The sequence below is a fragment of the Xenopus tropicalis genome, chromosome 2, assembly GCF_000004195.4.
Source record: "Xenopus tropicalis strain Nigerian chromosome 2, UCB_Xtro_10.0, whole genome shotgun sequence".
In the NCBI taxonomy this organism is placed as follows: domain Eukaryota; kingdom Metazoa; phylum Chordata; class Amphibia; order Anura; family Pipidae; genus Xenopus; species Xenopus tropicalis.
This window is the reverse complement of record NC_030678.2, coordinates 29,688,078-29,708,327: the sequence shown is the minus strand read 5'-3', so window position 1 is coordinate 29,708,327 and position 20,250 is coordinate 29,688,078. Positions and strand designations below refer to the sequence as shown.

At 40.3% G+C, this 20,250-nt stretch overlaps 1 protein-coding gene across 1 annotated transcript in view; it reads left to right on the top strand.

Annotated features, from left to right (window-relative positions):
* vegfd (vascular endothelial growth factor D) overlaps nt 1-20,025 on the top strand; it is a 32,418-nt gene extending 12,393 nt beyond the window's left edge. The window contains exons 2-7 of the mRNA XM_002942563.5: nt 1,518-1,719; nt 9,757-9,947; nt 12,862-13,007; nt 16,652-16,755; nt 17,542-17,716; nt 18,957-20,025. Of these exons, the coding sequence (XP_002942609.3) occupies nt 1,518-1,719; nt 9,757-9,947; nt 12,862-13,007; nt 16,652-16,755; nt 17,542-17,716; nt 18,957-19,059 (921 nt within the window). The 3' untranslated portion in view covers nt 19,060-20,025. The remainder of the gene's footprint in view (nt 1-1,517; nt 1,720-9,756; nt 9,948-12,861; nt 13,008-16,651; nt 16,756-17,541; nt 17,717-18,956) is intronic.
* Nucleotides 20,026-20,250: the final 225 nt, after the last annotated feature.

Sequence of the window (20,250 nt, the reverse complement as noted above, 5' to 3'; positions counted from 1 at the left end):
AAATGTGCACTGTGAAATGCTTGTAGGGTGTGCTTCACTGCTTACTGCGTAATAGCGTATAGTCTTGTACTTTAGAAATTCCTGAAACCATTATTTGTCAGTGACTGTTACTCTGTGCAGTGAGCTTATTGTCAGACATGGAGAGCAATCCCACATGCTGGAAACTGAAGGTGGCACAATGACTGGTTGGCTACGGCTTCTTAGAATAAGGCACAAAGGGTGATTTTTTTTTGTACAGCAGCAATGTAACGCAACACATTGCCAGAAATGTTATGGATGGTATCATGTTAAACCACTGACGTACAAAGAAGTTGCCAAATTGTTGCAGAAAATTTAAAAAGAACATTTTTAAACTACATGACTACTTACACTGTCCCTATGAATAGAAATGTGTGAAGCAACATTTACATTGTGACTGTGCAGTTGCATCGCAGGGTATTGCTTATTCAATCAGTCCCTAGCCGATTCATACAAATAGAGCTGCCTATATTGGATCATCAAATACACATGGTACACTAAATAGTTTAATGAGCAAGGGGTATGGCTAAAGTGTTGCCCTGTTATGCCAGGGGCACACTAGAAAAACTTAGTTTATATGGCCCACTTTCCAAATAGCGATATGCAGGTCAGAAAAACTCAACCCACACCTGAACCTATCTGCAAACCCGCAAGATATTGCCTTTGTAGGATCCGTACCCACCCCATATCCTCGTCTTTCCGCTCTGTATGCTACATCTGCGAGCACTTTAGGTTCAAGGACAAGGACCTGCACCCACAATGGCCGCCCAGATTTCAACCTGACTTACCTAACGGTACACTCACGGGTTCCATGGGTTGCAGTCAACCCACACATCATTATTTCCAAATTATTTAACTTCTCCCCTCTGCATGAATTCTTCCTGTAATACCTTGTCTTGGATTCTTCTCTTCCCTTTCTTCTTTCCACTTCTGTCTCTAATTCCACCTTTTTTAAAATTTTTTCTTGATTTTCTCTATTGTCTTCTCTCTTATTCTGCCCTTCTCTTCTTTCCTCCAATTATTCTCTCTGTTAAACCTTGGGGAACCAGCATTAAGACCAATAGAAATCTAGGCTCAAAGGCCTAACTATAGGGGAAGCAGACCCCACAGCTGTGGAGGTCTGCTTCCTCTATAGTTGTAAAGAAATCCTCCCACCCCAACCACTCTTTTACCTGCAGACAGATGTTGGGTAGCAAGGGCACAGACAGGTGGGGGGGAAGATAGGGGTCCCTGTGCATGCCGAGCCCTTCTGAAGATTTTTTTCCTGGGGGGCTATTCGCCCAGTAGTTATGCTGCTGCAATTTTTCTGCTGCCCTGGTTAGCCATTGGAAACTTGTTAAGAAATATGTGCCAGATGCATCACTTTACACAGTAGTAGAGCTGCATAGGGGTGGTGTTAGGCTAATGTTCATGTGAAGTCTGCAGAGCTAATTGTTGAGTGCTAAGTTCCCAAGGGAATTTATGTAACATTTTTCAATCACTACCAATTTGTTCTTTAGGGGGCATCCCAGACTGAGCTGGAGCAGAAAATCAGATCTGCTGCAAATCTCGAGGAGTTTCTTCGAATAACTCATCCCAGGGAACTGAAACTTTGGAGATGCAGATCAAAGCTTAAATCTTACATTGGCTCAGATTCCAGGTCTGCTTCTCATCGCTCAACACGATTTGCAGCTGCTTTCTATGACATTGAAATATTAAAGGGTAAGTCAGAGAAAATGTCACTTATTAAAAATTTTGATGCACCATAGTTATCAAAACAAAATTATGTATTTGTGACATAAAGACACCCATACAGAGATTTATAGAAGACTGTATTTGTTTCATTTCACCCAAGACTGGGTGAAATTAAACAAATCAAAAAGATACTGAGACTAATTTTTTGTACTATTTCAATAATGCAACAGTGTCACCTCAAGACATTTTTGGGGTTACAGCAGTCTTGAAATGTAGGCCACAGACACCCCCACAGTGCCTAACCAGAACTGGAACTCAGGTTGGTGCCTGATCCTCTCTGTGGGAGTGCACAGAAACCCAACTGCCAGGCCCAAACAGCCCCCCCCCCCCCACCAGTCCAATAAATAGAATATCTATATGGAATGTTGTAGCAGCCCCTCTGGCATTTGCCAGTATCCACAGACTGCCAGTACAGACCTGCCAACGGCTTAAGGCGTTCTTTATGCAGTTGGACTTTTGTATTTTGGACAAAACAAAGTGCCACGGAATATTGGGCCCTGGGTTGACACTGCTGCATGAAAAATGGGGCTAACATTTTTTTTTTTTTAAATGGAAGAAACCTGCACAGATCTAAATCAATAGAACCTACCTGTGTCTACTGTTCGTGACCAACGACTAGCCCCTGCGGACTGCAATTTTACCCAGTATTCCTGCAGCAGCCATACTTACAACCCAAACTGCATCCAGACATCTGCACCTAGAAACACAGGAGTGGCTCAGCATTAGCTTGGAAGTTAAATCATCAAGGGTGGGCAGAACACACAAAAGTAGAAGTAAAGCAGAACGTTCTGCAAAACCTGTCATTTAATTACAATCTACATATTCAGTATCTACACAGGTATTGGATTCATTAAATGGAAAAAGCTCCAAAGGCCATCTCCCACAGAGTCCATTTTAATCAAATAATCAAAAGTTTTAAAACATAATCCTTTTCCCTCTGTGACAATAAAACAGTAGCATGTACTTGATCCCAACTCGGGTATAATGAATCCTTATTGCTTGCAAAACAATGAAAGATCACTTATCCACAGAGGTCAAATAACTATACTGAAGTATAGGTACCCAAAGGGCGCTGCAGGGCGCTAATCCATATTTGCCAAATTATTGGTTTACTGCATCTTCCCAGCATTATTTTACATTACTCTCAGAATGGCTGAATGATAATTCCTTAATTAATAAGGGACGATATTACAACAATCTTTAGGTTTTCATGATATTAATTATTGTAAGCAAGAGTCTGACTTTATTTATAAGCCTTAGGTCCTTTACTAAAGCGAAGCATAAGATGCACTCTGATGAATAAGGCAACTTTTTATTTGATTAAATGATATCGTTTAAGTTGTAAGTTATGCTGACCCCAAAGAAGCCAAAAGGACTTGGAGAATGTACTTGAAAATAACTCAAGTTTGATAGATTTAAGAAGTGCTGTGTGATAGCTGATAAGAGATTTAAGAAGTGTTTAGCGATGGCTGATAAATATGTCTCATAATTAAATATACAGGATCTAAAAATATCCCTACAACTGTGGCCATGGGAACTGAGTGGCGAAAGAATGTTAGTATTGAGCTGATTAGACATATAAACTATTATGTCTGCTGATAACAGCATTGAGGGTTATGAAATAGGGGGCAGAATCTGTAGTTTATAATATCTCTTATTTTCATTTTCTAACTTTGGAAGAGATAATGCCGGGGAACGTAAATGGGTCTTCTGACTGAGACGAGATAGCACAAGGGGAATTACACATATGAATTGGTCGAAAACGTTCATACATGTTTCTCCTTTATGAACAGAACAAATTTAAATCTGTTAGCCATCAGCCAATTAACTCACAGGTCACATTCCCACACACTATTCTAGGTACATTCCCATGGATAGTTTTATATAATGTGTCAATGGCATAAAATATTGGCTTTTTTTCATCTGGATCCTACTGAAGCAGTCAATTTTAAAAAATTAATAAATTTAGTCAATTTATTAATGACATAGTTATATACCTGTAGCTCATATGACTCCTAGATAGATCTTCCAGGAAAGTAAAGGGACATCTGCCATTGACTTCTACATGGACTCGGCAAGTTTTAGATGGTGAATTAGGATTCTTAGCCATTTAAAAAACATAATAATTCTCAAAGAAATCACTTTTTTTGCCGACATTTAACGCTGAAAATGTCACCATCTGTCATCTGGAGCTGCCAGTTGATTCTTATTATCAGTCCCATATCTTAATATTCTAATCCAAGCTAGAAGTTAGCCTATCCATCAAAAGGTGTAACCATAAATCCCCACATAATTATGAAATGTAACTGAAAATCTGAATCAAGAGAAAAAATCCAATAGTAAGTATATGTGCCCCTTTGTATTGCAACAATAGTGCTGCTACAAACAAAAGATACTAAGGAAAGAACACCCTAGCTTGCACATACCTAATTCCTTATCTAATATGGCAGTGCTGTCCAACTTCTGCGGTGCTGAGGGCCGGAATTTCTCTAGCATACATGGTGGAGGGCCGCTAATGGAAGCCAGTTTTGACCACTCCCCTTTTAAACCACGCCTACTTCAAACCACACCCATTTTATCACAATGGTGGTAGTGCAGCAAAAACCCAAATGCATGGTCCTCACTGCAGGGATATCAACCATCATTCATTTCTGAAAGAATTATTTTATGTCATATTAAGACATACCCTTAAATCCATATGCCTCCTCCTCCCCTGTGTAAAGCACAATAACCCCCAGCACATAATTACACACCTTAGGGACCATTTAATGGCTATTTCCAACTGCTAATAAACTCGCAGAACAAACCCCCGCCAGGTTCACCTCCCAGAGGCAGCATAAGGCAGGCAGAGTATGGCACACACAGGCAGTACTCTGCCTGCCCTATGCTGCCTGTGTGTGCCATACTCTGCCTGCCCTATGCTGCCAGTGTGTGCCATACTCTGCCTGTCCTATGCACCATTCTCTGCCTGCCCTTCCCTGCCTGTGTGTGCCATACTCTGCCTGCCCTATGCTGCCAGTGTGTGCCATACTTTGCCTGTCCTATGATGCCTGTGTGTGCCATACTCTACCTGCCCTACCTTGCCTGTGTGTGCCATATTCTGCCTACCCTATGCTGCCTGTGTGTGCCATACTCTGCCTGCCCTACCCTGCCTGTGTGTGTGCCATACTCTGCCTGCCCTTAGCTGCCTGTGTGTCATGCTCTGCCTGCCTTACCCTGCCTGTGTGTGCCATACCCTCCCTTCCCTATGCTGCCTGTGTGTGCCATACTCTACCTGCCCTATGCTGCCTGTATGTGCCATACTCTGCCTGCCCTTAGCTGCGTGTGTGTGCCATGCTCTGCCTGCCCTACCCTGTCTGTGTGCCATACCCTCCCTGCCCTATGCTGCCAGTGTGTGCCATACTCTGCCTGCCCTATGTTGCCTGTGTGTGCCATACTCTGCCTGCCCTATGCTGCCTGTGTGTGCCATACTCTGCCTGCCCTACCCTGTCTGTGTGCCATACCCTGCCTGCCCTATGCTGCCTGTGTGTGCCATACTCTGCCTGCTCTACCTCTGTGTGCCATACACACAGGCAGCATAGACCAGGCAGTACATTCAATGTCTGAGGTGTGAACAGGTGAACAATGTGGGTGATTACAGCCTGAGCCTGAGGTGTGAACACTGCAGGGGGTGAACAATGGATTAAAAAGTATGAACCACACAGGGGATTACATTTTTAAACAATACAGGGGGATTACAGCCTGAATCTGAGGTGAGAACAATGCAGGGGGGCAACTAATCTCAGTACTGATACCACTTAGAGCTTACATAAAGGTAAGCCATCAAAGCAGCCAGACAGGTGGGGGGGCCACACAGAGGGGGGTCGCGGGCCACCAGTTGGACAGCACTATAATATGGGAATGCAGAACTTTTTATTGCAGACAGAACATTAGGCACCTTTATCTCAGAGGACTTGGAACACATTGTTAGCTGAAGCTTAATGGGGACAGTTAAAGAAGAGAAGCTCAGGTCACACAAGGAGAGTTGAGTCAGGAATTCCAAAAGGTTCTTTGCTTGTTCAGATGGTTGTACCGTGCTAATAATTAGCGAATGACTTGTCCTTTTTAGAGTGCCGCAGACTCCTTTGGAACATTTCGTTAAGTTACATTTTGTAATTATGTGGGGATTTATGGTTACACCTTTTGATGGATAGGCTAACATCTAGCTTGGATTAGAATATTAAGATATGGGACTGATAATAAGAATCAACTGGCAGCTCCAAATGACAGATGGTGACAGTTTAAGTGTATATATTTAGACATTCTTTTTGTAGAGCGCACATCTCACCGAAAATAATGAGGTCTGGTCAGCATGAAATGTGTCAAAGCGCACTTCATAAAGTCTTACCTAAGGCCCATCTGCTTACAAACTCACTAAGCTCAGCCTTTTAGCGTGTATTTGTTGATGATAACTATTTAAAAACAGACGCACTTCCAAGTATTTAGCCATTTATTTTCCTTCTTTTAACCCTGATTCTGGGATCAGTTCCATATATTTTGCTAACAGGATACATTAAACAGAATTTGTTCTCTTCTATCACATACGCCCGCGCTACATATCAGCCAATTATATTTCTTATTTCTTTTGAAATTACACTAATCTATATCTATAAAATGGCAACATATATCTATAGCACCATATAGAATTTTTTTTTGAAAGAGGAAAAAGAAGTACCTGATGAATAAATCTCAGTACAGGTATTGGACCTGTTATCCAGAATGCTCAGGACCTGGGGTTTTCCAAATAGGGGGCCTTTCCGTAATTTGGATCTCCATACCATAACTCTACTAAAAAATTATTTCAACATTCATCGAACCCAATAGGATTGTTTTGGCTCCAATAAAGATTAACTATCTCTTAGTTGGGATCAAGTACTGGTACTGTTTTATTATTACAGAGAAAAGGGAATAATTTAACCATGAAATAAACCCAATAGGGCTGTTCTGCCCCCAATCAGGGGTAATTATATCTTAGTTGGGATCAAGTACAGATACTGTTTTATTATTACAGAGAAAAGGGAATCATTTAACCATGAAATAAAACCAATAGGATTGTTCTGCCCCCAATAAGGGGTAATTATATCTTAGTTGGGATCAAGTACAGGTACTGTTTTATTATTACAGAGAAAAGGGAATCATTTAACCATTAAATAAACCCAATAGGGCTGTTCTGCCCCCAATAAGGGGTAATTATATCTTAGTTGGGATCAAGTACAGGTACTGTTTTATTATTACAGAGAAAAGGGAATCTTTTAACCATTAAATAAACCCAATAGGGCTGTTCTGCCCCCAATAAGGGGTAATTATATCTTAGTTGGGACCAAGTACAGGTACTGTTTTATTATTACAGAGAAAAGGGAATCATTTAACCATTAAATAAACCCAATAGGGCTGTTCTGCCCCCAATAAGGATTAATTATATCTTAGTTGGGATCAAGTACAAGGTACTGTTTTATTATTACAGAGAAAAAGGATATCATTTTTAAAAATTTGAATTATTTGATTGAAATATAGCCTATGGGATGATGGTCTTCCTATAATTTGGAACTTTCTGGATAACGAGTTCTGGATAATTTACCCCATACTTGTATTTGGATAATTCCTTACAATTTTCATTCTCTTGTTGGTTTGCCTAATAGAAGCATCAAAAGCTAGATAAATAGTTATGGTCTATAGGCTTTATTTTTGTTCTGATTCAGTTGCAGTTTTTGTCTTGCCAATGACCCAAAGATTCCCTAATATGTGTGTAATGGGAGCCTAGCAAACCACTGTAAAAAAAAAGCAAGTAAATTCAGGGTTCCCCTGAATCAATAGACACACTTGTTCTACATTCGGAATGGAGGCAGGACAATGGCAGAGGTGGTGTCTAACACAACTATAAGAAAGTGCAAGTATAGAATTAGGACACAAGTAACTGTAATAAATGCAGTAAACTTTGCACAACCGCAATTGTGTGAAGCAGTTGAGTGTAGAGTGGCAGAAGAGACAAAGGAGGTTATCCACTGAGACCCCAGGACAATGAAACTCAAGTCACAATGGAACAAAATCATCAATAGTCCCACTCCCAAAAAGCTGCATTGAAATTTTATATATTTACTTTATTACTTTACTTTATTTTTCATAAAATGGTTCTAGTGCCAGTCATGTTGGGTAAGTTCTCCAAGAATATCTTCCCAAGCAATGTTTCCTCCAACTTCTTCTTAGCTGTGTGCACAAAAATTTTCTTTTGTGCACACTTTTTAAAACTATAAAAAGCTGGTGTACACAGTACAAAATAATGTGTTTTCACACAGAATTCACATGCACCAAAAAAAGTCCTGATCAGAGTCATCACTGATACACGTAGCCCAGCCAAAGACCCCACCGGGATACATTTTGCGGCGCAAGGCAAGGTGTATTATAGGAATAAATTATATTCCTTCCGAATTGGTTGTGCGCATATGTTAGCCCTCAGATCCAGATATTCTATGGACAGAGGGATATTTTCTACCAACTAGGCAATAATCTTTTCTTTAGTTTGGGAATAGTATCATAGGGGAACTGAATGGGAGGCAGGCTACTGGCACTGGTCTCCAAGACTGGACAGGGATTCAAAATAGGCCCTGGCATTTCAAGTACATGGGAGCCCAAAAAGTCCCCCCATCAGCCCACTGGATAGTTAGATTTTGACATACTGGCCAATACTTTGAGAACATTGTATTTTAACTTTAGTTGACCTTAATGCCCATTTGAAACACACTTGTATCCATAGTCTGGCTGCACTGTTGACCCCTTATTTGTTCTCAGTGGAATGCTCATGTATATTCTATATCCCAGATATTGTGTGCACAAGATGTTTATGTGTTTTAAAAGGCAACAATGCATTTTTCTATTTTAATGCTTTCCAGATGCACACAAAAATGTAGAATTAAAAAAAAAAAAATCTCATAATGAGATGTCATCCTAAATTGATAACCTGGGAACATGCTGATCCACCACGTTGGCTTATAACAAAGAGAAAATACAGATAAAAAGTACTTTTCTAGTTTATTTTTGAAACAAAGGCAGTTTATTTGTAGCCTTTGGGATCCATTAAAGAATAAAATGAAATGTTTTGTATCAGTCAACAATTCACATTTTATTGTTTGCATTTCAAAATCAGTAAAAGTTGTTCCATCTGAGAAGAGCCTAGAATTTCACCGATTTCTATGGTGCGAGGGTTTCTCTACATTCACATGACCAGCTGTGTTGGCGGACATTCTTTGTAACAGGTGACCAGTAAATGCTAACTTGCTAAATGGTTGCTATAGGTTACCTGTAGCATTATTTGCACCTTTTATTACCTAACCGTAAGGTATTTAGCTTTAAATTATAAAATGGCAAAGTGCCTTTGGCCTTAACAGTTCAATGTTAATCTTTCAGCCAAGTTTCACTTCAACAAATGTTAGGTTCCCCACTAGTCTGCCATGTTCTGCTCCTTTTATACACAACAACCATTGGATACTCTTCAGTTCTAGGTGACATTTATGTACTGTATGCATTCACAATGGCTGTTAGTTAATGACCCAACAGTGAGCATAATGATACTCCGGAGATTAGTTTTGACACTGGGGTGTTTCCATTGGCTGAAAATGTGTCACTTTTTGGCCCCTAAATCCCTTTGAATCTTGCTTTACCCAAGCTGGTTTCTGGTTACTCAGATCCTGCTCAAGCCTGTAATTGTGTGTTTCCTGGTATTTGAGTTATACCTGTTTTTGACTTAATTCTTGCCCCCCTACCTTTTGCAATATTACCTAGTCTGTACACTGCCGGTTACCTGTGAAGTGAGGTAAGGTTCCCTGTTGGGACCAAAAGGGCTAGTGGGGGTTCTCCTGATTTACAGAAGACTAAAACAAATGCCATTAATTGCTTTCAAAAACTAATAGTGCCATTTCATTGTAAACTTTCTTGCTAGTAACATTCATTGCTATTCCTGTAATTCAACAGTTATAGATGAGGAATGGCAGAAGACTCAGTGTATTCCCAGGGAAACTTGCGTGGATGTTGGGAAGGACCTGGGCACCTCAACCAACACCTTTTTTAAGCCTCCCTGTGTATCTGTGTTTAGATGTGGAGGCTGCTGCAATGAAGAAGGAATCTCATGTGTAAATACCAGCACTTCATATATATTCAAGACGGTAAGTCCAAAATATTGCTTATAAGCTACAATAAGTATATCAAATAAATACATGATCCTCTTGTGCAAGCTGACTTAACACTGGGACATGTACAAATATTGTCTCATCCAGGAAAGATCTGTTGTAATAAGAAATCTAATCTGAACCAACTGGATTTTTAGGGTTAAGTAACATAAAAAAAAAAAATGAAAAATGGGGGTCATTCACTACATGCAAGGCAGGGGCACAGTATAACCCATTTGCTATCCCTATGATACTATATTGTGACCTATACGTAAAGAATTGCTACATGTCTCTGTCCTCTAAAATGGAGATGGAGTCCTGTGGTCCCCATGAATATGGCACTTAGGTACCCCCCATCCTTTGCACATTATTAAGACACCAAAGTTAGGCAGTGGTGGCAGGCAAAGGCAGCAATGGGGCCCTGTACTGTTATATGGCAGGAGGTTTGATGGGGCTTCCCTCTGCCCCTTGTATCGTACTTTTTATCTAAAAAGTAGTGCCAGACCCCAGTTAGAAGTGCTCTATTAATGAACACTAAAGAGTTGCATAAATGGCTTCTTCTATATATCTTTTGTGAACAAAAATGTGTCATCGTCACATGATACTATTATTATAACATGTATAATGAAAAAACACAGAGATATACAAGAGGTCATTTACAACCCCTGGGGGCGCAAGTGCAAGAGTGCTAAGAGGTGCAAGAGTGAGCTCTTTACTAGCACCCTGGGGTTTAGCTCTCTGCATGGAGCATGTTATAAATATTCAGCAAATAAGCTCTATATTCTGTTATACATCACTAAAGTGGCTTAGATTCCTCTGCACGGCGGGGAATGCACAACACGGCCACAGCTGGGGGTCTGTGTAACTGAGGGGCTTAATGTAAATTCCTTTCCTTGTCCTTAGGGTCATGAAACCATTACCAAAAAAAAGCTTGACTTACATACATGGCCTTTAGAGAAATGGGTGTTACATTGTGTAGATTATTGATTCTTATTGATATTTTGGATGGTTTGTAGAATGTGTTTGAAGGGTCATAATTAAAACACTTAAGGCGTAATCCCCAATTTGCTCAGCTCTGTACAATACCCATATGCTAGGATGCCATTATCAGAAAATTGTACTCCTTGCTGGTTGGATAATATCTATACATTTGCTTGCTGAATTTCCTTATACACGTACAGACTTGAACTTGCTCAATTGCTAATTGTGAGTTTAGGATGCTCATTGTTCAGCGCTGGTATTGTAGTCGTTGGCCCCTCTGGCTTCACAATAAATAAACAGAACCAGATGTTTACAGCAGATAAGAACCTTGTGTTCCAGCAGCCTCCCCCCTTTCCTTATCTCATTAGAAATCTTCCCCACTATTTGACTGCTGACCTTTTTATGAGTATCACAATAGGCTGAAAAAGCACATTGGTAGCATTTTTTTAAATCCATTCCACAAATCATTAAAAAAATGTTGGTCTCCAGCTACATTAATAAAAGTGTAGCTAATCTGACAGCATGAGAGAAGCCAGATGTCGGATCTAAAGACGCTTCAAATAATGACAAATTGCTACAGACAATTCTATGTACTGCATTGGATTATTACAACATTTTCTTCTGGTTTTCAAGCAGGCTGGAGCACAAACTAGTATCTTTAGTGTCTAATTTCATTACAACTGTGATTCATATAAAACTGTAAGACACGGCCATATCCACAGAAACACACACAGCCATGCTGTTCTTGACTCAATGATATACCTCTTTTGTATAGAAATGTCTCATTATCACTTATCACCTAGCACCCTACCCATTTGGACTGTCCTTGTTCTCTGGCTGGAACAATAATGCTGGGTTTGGGGGCTGGCAGGAACCCCATAATAACTTTGTACTTCTTCCCAAGTCCAACATGATGGCTAAGGGTACTGGCACAAGAGGAGATTAGGCGCCCGCTAAAATCTGCACTACCGCAGTCTCCTGCAAGTGCTTACCAACTGGCCATAATGGAAATTGCTGGTGGTAAAACATATTTGGCTTTTTGTCCTCCCAAAGTTTTCCCGCAAGCCAATACCTTAATGCAGCTGGAGTGTCCAAGGAGGGCAGAGAGGAGGGTAACATAATAAGTTAGTGAAAAAGGACACGTTAATCAAGTTCAACTGCAATGCCTATATATCAAAAGGAAGACAAAAAACCCCACCAGTGGAAGTATAACCCTTCCTCCCGTGAATCTATACCCCTTTTAATACAGCTCAAAACCTTGTTTGCCCTTGCAGCTGCTGCCTGGCATTGCTTGCTACAGCCAAGTTTATTATCTACAAGGACTCCAAAGTCCTTCTCCATTATGGATTTACCTAGTGCAGTCCCATTAAGGGTATACGGGGCTTGCATATTTTTACATCCCAGGTGCATGACCTTACATTTATCCACATTAAATCTCATCTGCCACTTAGCTGCTCAGATTGCCAGTTGGTCAAGATCCTGCTGCAAGGATGTTGCATCCTGGATAGAATTAATTGGGCTGCAGAACTTTTTGTCATCACTGATACATTACTTATAATACCCTCCCCTACAGAAATATATCTCTGTAAACAAAATAAAAATGTCAGTATCACTTTTGTGGGAAATTATGTTCTCCCATGGACATGAAAGCACCCGAAACTACCTTGTCATTGGGAACCACAGGAATGATCATGGGTAAAACATATGAATATTTTTGTACAATCAGCAAAAATTGAGGGGTGCCCACCTGCCAAGTCCCCAGTGGAAGCAACTGCTCTGGACCAGAAGAAGCAAACCAGCAGGTTGGTGAGAGACATTTGCCCCATGACTTTCAATTACATCACCTCAATTTTCAAGCTTCAAAGGCACATAAAGAAAAATGTAAAAATACAATTTAACAAAAACTGATCATGTTTTTCTCATTCTTTAGCTCTTTGAAATCTCAGTTCCATTAACTCAAGCACCAGAGCCTGTAACTATCAAAATAGCCAATCACACAAGCTGCAAATGCACACCGAGTTCTCCGCGGCTCTCGAAGGCCATCATACGAAGATCTGTCCACTATCCAGAATACGGGTAACTCATCTCTGATCTATATTCTTTTCAACTATGTTCATTATAACTTTTTTGTACAAGCATAAACCAATAAAAAACTTCACAAAAACTTAATAACTGTAAAGGAGAAGTTAAGGTAAAAACTAAGTAAGACTCCTCTTTCAAAAGAAACACAGGAATTCTGGTCTCCTTTTTTCTCCTGCTCCCCCTCCCATAAGAATTCATAAAACTCACTCATCCCTCCCTTAGGAATGTGTAATCTTAGCTATAACAGCTAAACTGCAAGCAGGAAGCTATGAAGACCAAGCTATTATGGCAGCTGCAATCTTAAACAAACAGAGAAAGCTTCTAGGGCTGTTTACTCAGGTATGATAAAGCTTTCTGCAGAATAAATATAGTGTTATAGGTGGCACTAATGTGGCAGTAAAATGCCAAAATGACTTTCCATCTCCGCGTCTGCGGGATGGCAGACGCGGCGGGGCGATTTGCGCGAAATCGCGCCGCCGCATGTGCCATCCCGCCGGCGACTTACATGTTCACCGGTGGGATGGCAGGGGTAGGCAACTCGGGGAGATTAGTCGCCCGCGAACAGGGAGTTAATCGCGGGCGACTAATCTCCCCCGTGTGCCAGAGCCCTTAAAACAATGCACCTCCTGGCCCTGCCACTTGAGTTGTAGGTGGAGCACTTCCAATAGATCTCTTTATTTGGCAGAGGTGTTTTTAGATTGCGCACATTAGTGGTCACTTACTTCATCATTGTGTTATATTTATTGGATAATCCTTATTGAAGTCATGGGCACCCAGTCTGCAGCCCTCAAATGAACAACCTGAGGGGAAACAAGTCCCCTCCAGTGACCCTTCATGTAAGTTAATATAGAACATGGAACTGTGTGTTCCAGAAAGTTCTCCTATGATAGAAATGACGTGTGTGCTATTAGCCAAAGATATGCAAGCATTTGGTGGACTCAGCCTAACAGCAGACTTTCTAGTCCATGTCTCAGCACAGTTGCTGGCTAATGAAAAGAATAAGCTATTTTCACTCTGTGGGAGGACTTGGTTTAATAAAGTACATGCTCCTCTTCAGCTATAAAAGCAACACTCAGCATAAAGAGGCCAAGATTTGGAATTGTATGACAGGTCCCTCAGGTTCTTTGTCAAACAGGGAATATCCCCTCTCCTAAGCCAGGAGCCAAAACTAACTCTTTAAGTAATTTTTTAAGAATTTATATTTAATTTTGTGGATGCATCAACAGTCCTACAGATCTATACAGCTTTGGCTCTAGCTTTCCCTTGGCTATAATTAAGTAGATCCTCCTCCATGAACTAGACTCGGTGGGAGGACTTGGTTTTATAAAGTACATGCTCCTCAGCTATAAAAGCAACAAGCAGCATGATGAGGTCAAAAATTGGAATTGCATGAAAGGTCCCTCAGGTTCTTTGTCAGAGAAGGGCACAGTCCCACTCCAAAGTAAGAAGCCAAAACTAACTCCTCAAGAAATTTACAAAATAAAAAGCATTTACATTCAACTTTGTAAATGCATCAAGTCGTACAGACCTTTAAAACAGACCTAGAAAGTTTTGGTTCTAGCTTGGCTTTCCCATGGCTATAATTGAGTAGAACCTCCATGAACTAGGCTTTCATTCTCATATTATCCTTTCTCTGCAAAACCAGTTCTAACATTGATACAGTTCAGCATAAAGAGGAATTGATAGCAATATTCTCTAATGTGAAAAATAAATTCATAGTTTACCAAAAGAATGCATAGGAGACCTTTAGCACGATGGTCACTCAACTGATGAGTGCTCAAATCTCCCCGTCAAGGATCTGCAAAATAGAGCTAAACTCAGCAGGACCCCGTATGTCTAATATGATTTCTTGCACAATAAAAAAGAATGTGTTGTTTAAAAAAGACAAATATCGTCTGCATTCCTAAATACATATGTTTGTAGCATAAACCTCAGAGGGTCTTGCATTGCTGGGGTTTCTCAAGGTTAATATAAATTGATTCAGGATGGAGAAAATGAAAGAACATTCAGTAATCCCCTAAAATACCAAGTCTCTCTACTGTTTTTTCACGTTGCATGTCAGTCTAACACCTATAAGGGGTAACAATCAGCTCCTTAGTCTTTGTACATCAAGATTGAGTGATGACATATGAGAGTTTCTCCATCTGTTTTACATTTATCAAACCTCTTGAGCAATCAAAATTGTCCATGCATAGAACACTGGATGCTTTTCCCCAGAGGTGTTTAAATTGGACACCCAATGCTTATTAAATAAGATAAAAATAGAAAAAAACAAACTGTATCCAATACAACAACAGTAATAACAGGAAAAATGGTCACTTTTTGATATCATAAAGATCTGAGCAATGCCTTAATGTGGTCTGGCCACCTGCCTCCTTGCTCTTTAGCGAACAAGAACTGAAAGGTCATGAAAACAGTGATATTATTTTATCTCTATTTATTTTCTAATAGGAATTTGAGATAGAAATACAACTTTTTTTGGAACTAATAATCATAAAGGAAAGGGTGAAATAATTAAATAGCTGCAACTCTGAAACAAAACAAAAACGATCAAGGTTATCCAAAGGGGGGCTGAGGGAAGTGCCAGGACCTAGGTCAAGATCTCCGGAGGAGTCTTTCCATCTTACTTTTCCAAACTGTACTTTATTCATACAAATCAAAATCCTGTGCTCTAACAATAATATTTTTGCATTTAATCAGAGTATGCAGTACCACTGATACTTTTACAGTGATCTGAACAATATAGCTTTCTGACTAATGAAATTAATGATATAGAGGCCCAACGGCACGCCTGTCTACTAAGTAAAGTGGCAGCATTTAGAAATGATGTTCTATAGCAGTAATCCCCAACCAGTGGCTCGTGAGTAACATGTTGCTCACCAACTGCATTGATGTTGCTCCCAGTGGCCTCAAACTTGGTGCCCATTCTTACATTTCTGGCATAGAGGCAAGTTTTGGAGGTATGACCATGTGCACTGCCAAACAGAGCCTACTATAGTCTGCCTGTCCACATGGGGCTACCAAATAACCAATCACAGCCCTTATTTGTCACTCCCTAGGAACTTTTTTCATGCTTGCCTTGCTCCCCAACAGGACAGGAATGCTGCCAGGGGCCGAGAAGTGAGTTTGTGATTGTAAGCCCACAGGGGAGAAAGAGCCATTGGAATATAAGATCAATATAAAAAACACAAAACTATATTGAAAAATGGCTTATTTGAAATGTGTGGATATCGTAGGTGCTGCAGGAGTGAACCATTTGCGGTCCACAGGAGTTTAGATTCTTACCTGGAGCTCAGAAATGTTAAAGGGGTGACACATAATTTAGATAGCTCCCTATTTTTGCACTAGTCATTTAGTCAGTTGCTTTGCCATGCTGACAGACACATGGCTGAATACAGAGGACCTCTTGTTGCAAAAGGCTTTGTGCTCCCAACCCCTAGTTTGTGCCGTATTCAGGTGAGCAGGCAAGGCACAACATTCTAGGGAGCCTTATGGCAGCCGTTAAGTTCAGCGCTCATATCCCATGGAATTTATGACCCATGGAACCACGCAAAGAGTACAACAGCTTCTTCCAACAAGCAACTGGATCATATTGTGACATTTTTACATTAATTATTGTTAATTTGGGTTTTTTTCAGTTGCTACCAGGAAGATACAAGCTGCCAGAATGGATGGCAGTGGGATAGCAACCTGTGTGTGTGTGTGCCGCAAAGGGAGCCAACAATCAATAGAAGAAGGGAAGGTATTAAAAGTGCAGTAATGAAGACTGTTACCATGTTTAAAAGAATGTGGTTCTGTGACCAAGTCTTGCACAGAAGAGCATTTGTGACATATTCAGTCCAAGATTCCAATGTGTAGATGATTAGGTAGTAAGAATGAAAAACCTTAAGCTGAAAAAGTGTTTCTCCCACATATCTGTATTCTGCACCTTGGGTCAGATTATAAATCAAGCACAAAAAGATTGGGCCCAACACAGTCCTATCGTACCGCTCTGCCATAGGGCAGACAACAAAAAGGATCATTTGCACAGCAGAGCAAACTGTAAAATAATTTCAGCCACTTTGCCTTTGCCCTGCCTTTGTATATGAGAAAAAACAATGTCTCTTGGATTTTGAGTTATGTAGATGATGGTACAAATAGATCATGGTACAGGAAGATGGTAGTCAGTCTGTGACTTTACTTTCTCTATAGCTGCTTCTTATGTACAATAAGAAATAATGTGCTCCATTTTCAAATGTAGCATATTAGAAGCTAATTCCAGTACTTGAGCAAAGGCCAATGTATACACGATGTTGAAAGAAAAACCTGCAGCCTTCATTGCTGCTAAAAATGTATAATACTTGTATAAATAAGGCAATAGCAACAAATAACAGTGTCATCATTTCAGCAGCTTTCAAAGAAGTAGCAAATATTTGTAGCATTTGTGAGCTCTGGCCCCCAGCATCCTCAGCTAGCGACAGGACTGAAATTGGCTTAGAATATATGATTGCACATTTGCTCGCTACACACTATTATTTTTGTGACCCAGAACTTGCAATCTGTGGGGCCCACATGGAATTTGAAGACAACTGTGAGTGTGTGTGCAAGCGCAAGTGTCCCAGCATACACCATGTTCTGAACCAAGAGAGCTGCCTGTGCGAATGCAAGGAAACACTAGAAAGCTGCTACAAGAAACAGAAAATATTTTTCCCTGATACCTGCAGGTGAGTTTCCTTTCGTGTGTATTGTACCTGAATCATAAAACAGCACTCTATAATAAACAGAACTATACCTACCTAGCTCTTACAAGCATTGGAATATCCTCAACTAAAGTCATTTATACATGGGATACAGATATACAAGTGGTAAAGAGGGCTCGCAGCATTACATTTTCATTGAAGATATATCAGGGCATATTACGATAGATTAGTGTGAGTAGGTCCAGAGTAGAAGTCAATATAGGCCCTGGAATTTGGATAAAAAAAACCCAAACAGCCCCACAGGCCCAATAAACAGTGACTGTGTATGGCATCTGGCCCCCCATTTTCTCAGATAGCTTTAGATTGTCAGTGAGTCTCAGGGTAAGGTCCTCCAAAGAAATGTATTTCAAGCAATTGTTTAAAGGCAGAAAAATTGGGGAAAAGTCAAATTGAGAATGAAAGAATGGGTGCAGCCCTAGGAAAGTCTTGAATGAGAGTATGTGAAGAGGTAATGATTAAGAAGCTGAGGAGTAGAATAGTAGAGAAGAAAGTAGAGTAGAAAGCAGTTGGTAAGTAGTTGGAGATAGTTCAGAGGTGGAGCAGAATTGTGAATTGCTTTGGATGTCAAGATCTTTAGTTTACATTTTATTTTGAAAGGTAGCAAAAGCAAGTTCTGGGACTGGCAGAGAGATATAGCAGAGAAGAAGTGGTTGCTTAGGTGTATGAGCCCAGTAGCAGCATTCATTATTATCTGGAAAGGCAACAGTCTCTGGAGGGGAGGCCAATTAACAAAGAGTTACAGTAGTCAATAAATAATGTAATCAGAGAGTGAATCAGAACTTCGGTGGCATCTCAAGTGATAAATGAAAATGTTCCTTAGGTGAAAGTGACAAGATTTAGTTGTTGATTGGATGAGAGAAGTGAAGGACAGGGCAAAATAAAAAATAACCCCAAGGCACTGGGTCTAGGGAGATGGGGTGATAATAGAACACACTACATAATAGACACTTCTGGGATGCCATAGGTGTACTCTAATGTTTTGGAGTTGTTCATCTCTGGTGTACAGAAATGCTTCCTGGAATGCAAGAGTAGGCCATGACCTCTCAGGGAAAGAGAGCCAACGTTTTGGTCAGTGATTAATCCGTGTAATTCTGTGCTAGTAATCAGTTTTCAGCATCTATTTAAGTGCAGAGGAGGACACTTCTTTATCAAATGACTGAAATTAAACTGTTGCTTTTGGGTTGTGCTTTGTTTTTCCCTGCAGTTGTGAAGACACGTGTCCATTCCAAATAAAAGAATGCCCCAATGGGAAACAAGTATGTGCAAAATATTTTCAGTGTCCCAGAGAGAGAAGAGGAACATCTTGACTCCCAAGCAGATAAAGCCCCTGAGCAAGAGTACAAATCATGCTGCTTTGCAAGGTCTAGCTATTTGACCCTATCAGTGTTTGGACATTTAAGTGCACACATATGCAACCACTGAGAAGTTCATTTGCCCTTACTACTCACTGCTTCTGTGATGGAAAGGATCCTTAACATTTAGGCAACTGAAGAAAAACAGGAGGTCACCAAAGAAACCCGGTGCTGATTCCAGAGAGAGAACAGACCATGTTGCATGTCTTTGTGTATAGCCTAACGGCAGGAAGCTTACTCTGCAAAAGGACTTACTTAGCCAGAACTCTTCTAATGCCATTCATTTAAAAGCAGCATCATAAGAAGTGCCAAGAACCCCAGCACAACCCTGCTCCCCACTGTCTCATTGATAGTTTGCTCCTATTCATTTGTAGGCAGTTGGGACAGAATTGAGTTGCTGCTAATAATATTAATAAGGTACCATTTAAACTAGCAATACAAACTGTGAATCATGCTCATTTTGTTTTAAAACAATTGCTAAGCATCGATATTGACATTGTAACGAGTAGTCCTTCAACTAAAATTTTGGCCAAGTAGTCCTCCAACTTAGACTTTGGCCAACCATATATATAAATATATCAAAATGATTGTAGGAAACCCTGACAATTTATGGAATGGAGCTCTAGGCCCAAGAAGCACTTATGATTGACAAGTATATTGAAGCTAAGAAGAGAACAGTAAAGCATTCGCACTATAACCTGCTCTTCCCGTACTTAGCACTTTGCCAGCCCATCAGTATTCCATATCATATCAATTGAGTCTGTGCTTGTGCATCTATATTTTTTTTAATTACTGGTCTATAAAACATAACATTTGTTTAGAAAAGGAATTCTATCTGCGCAAGTTTTATCACCTTTTTAGTGAAAATATAAATCTTTTTAAACATTTTTTTATGATGATCATTAAATTTGATACATAACATGTGGTACACTGGTTCTTGATTTAATGTTGTATTTGAATGTGACAAAACCCTGCCTGCTAAGTTTATGCACTATGGATTTTAGGAAATACAGTGAGAAGGGTGGATATTTAAAGTGGTACTTACACCTTCTTTAGTATCACGTAAAGCATAGATGTCAGACACAAGGCCCGCGGGCCAAATCCGGCCCGCCAGGCCTTGCAATGTGGCCCGCACCGATCTCGCCG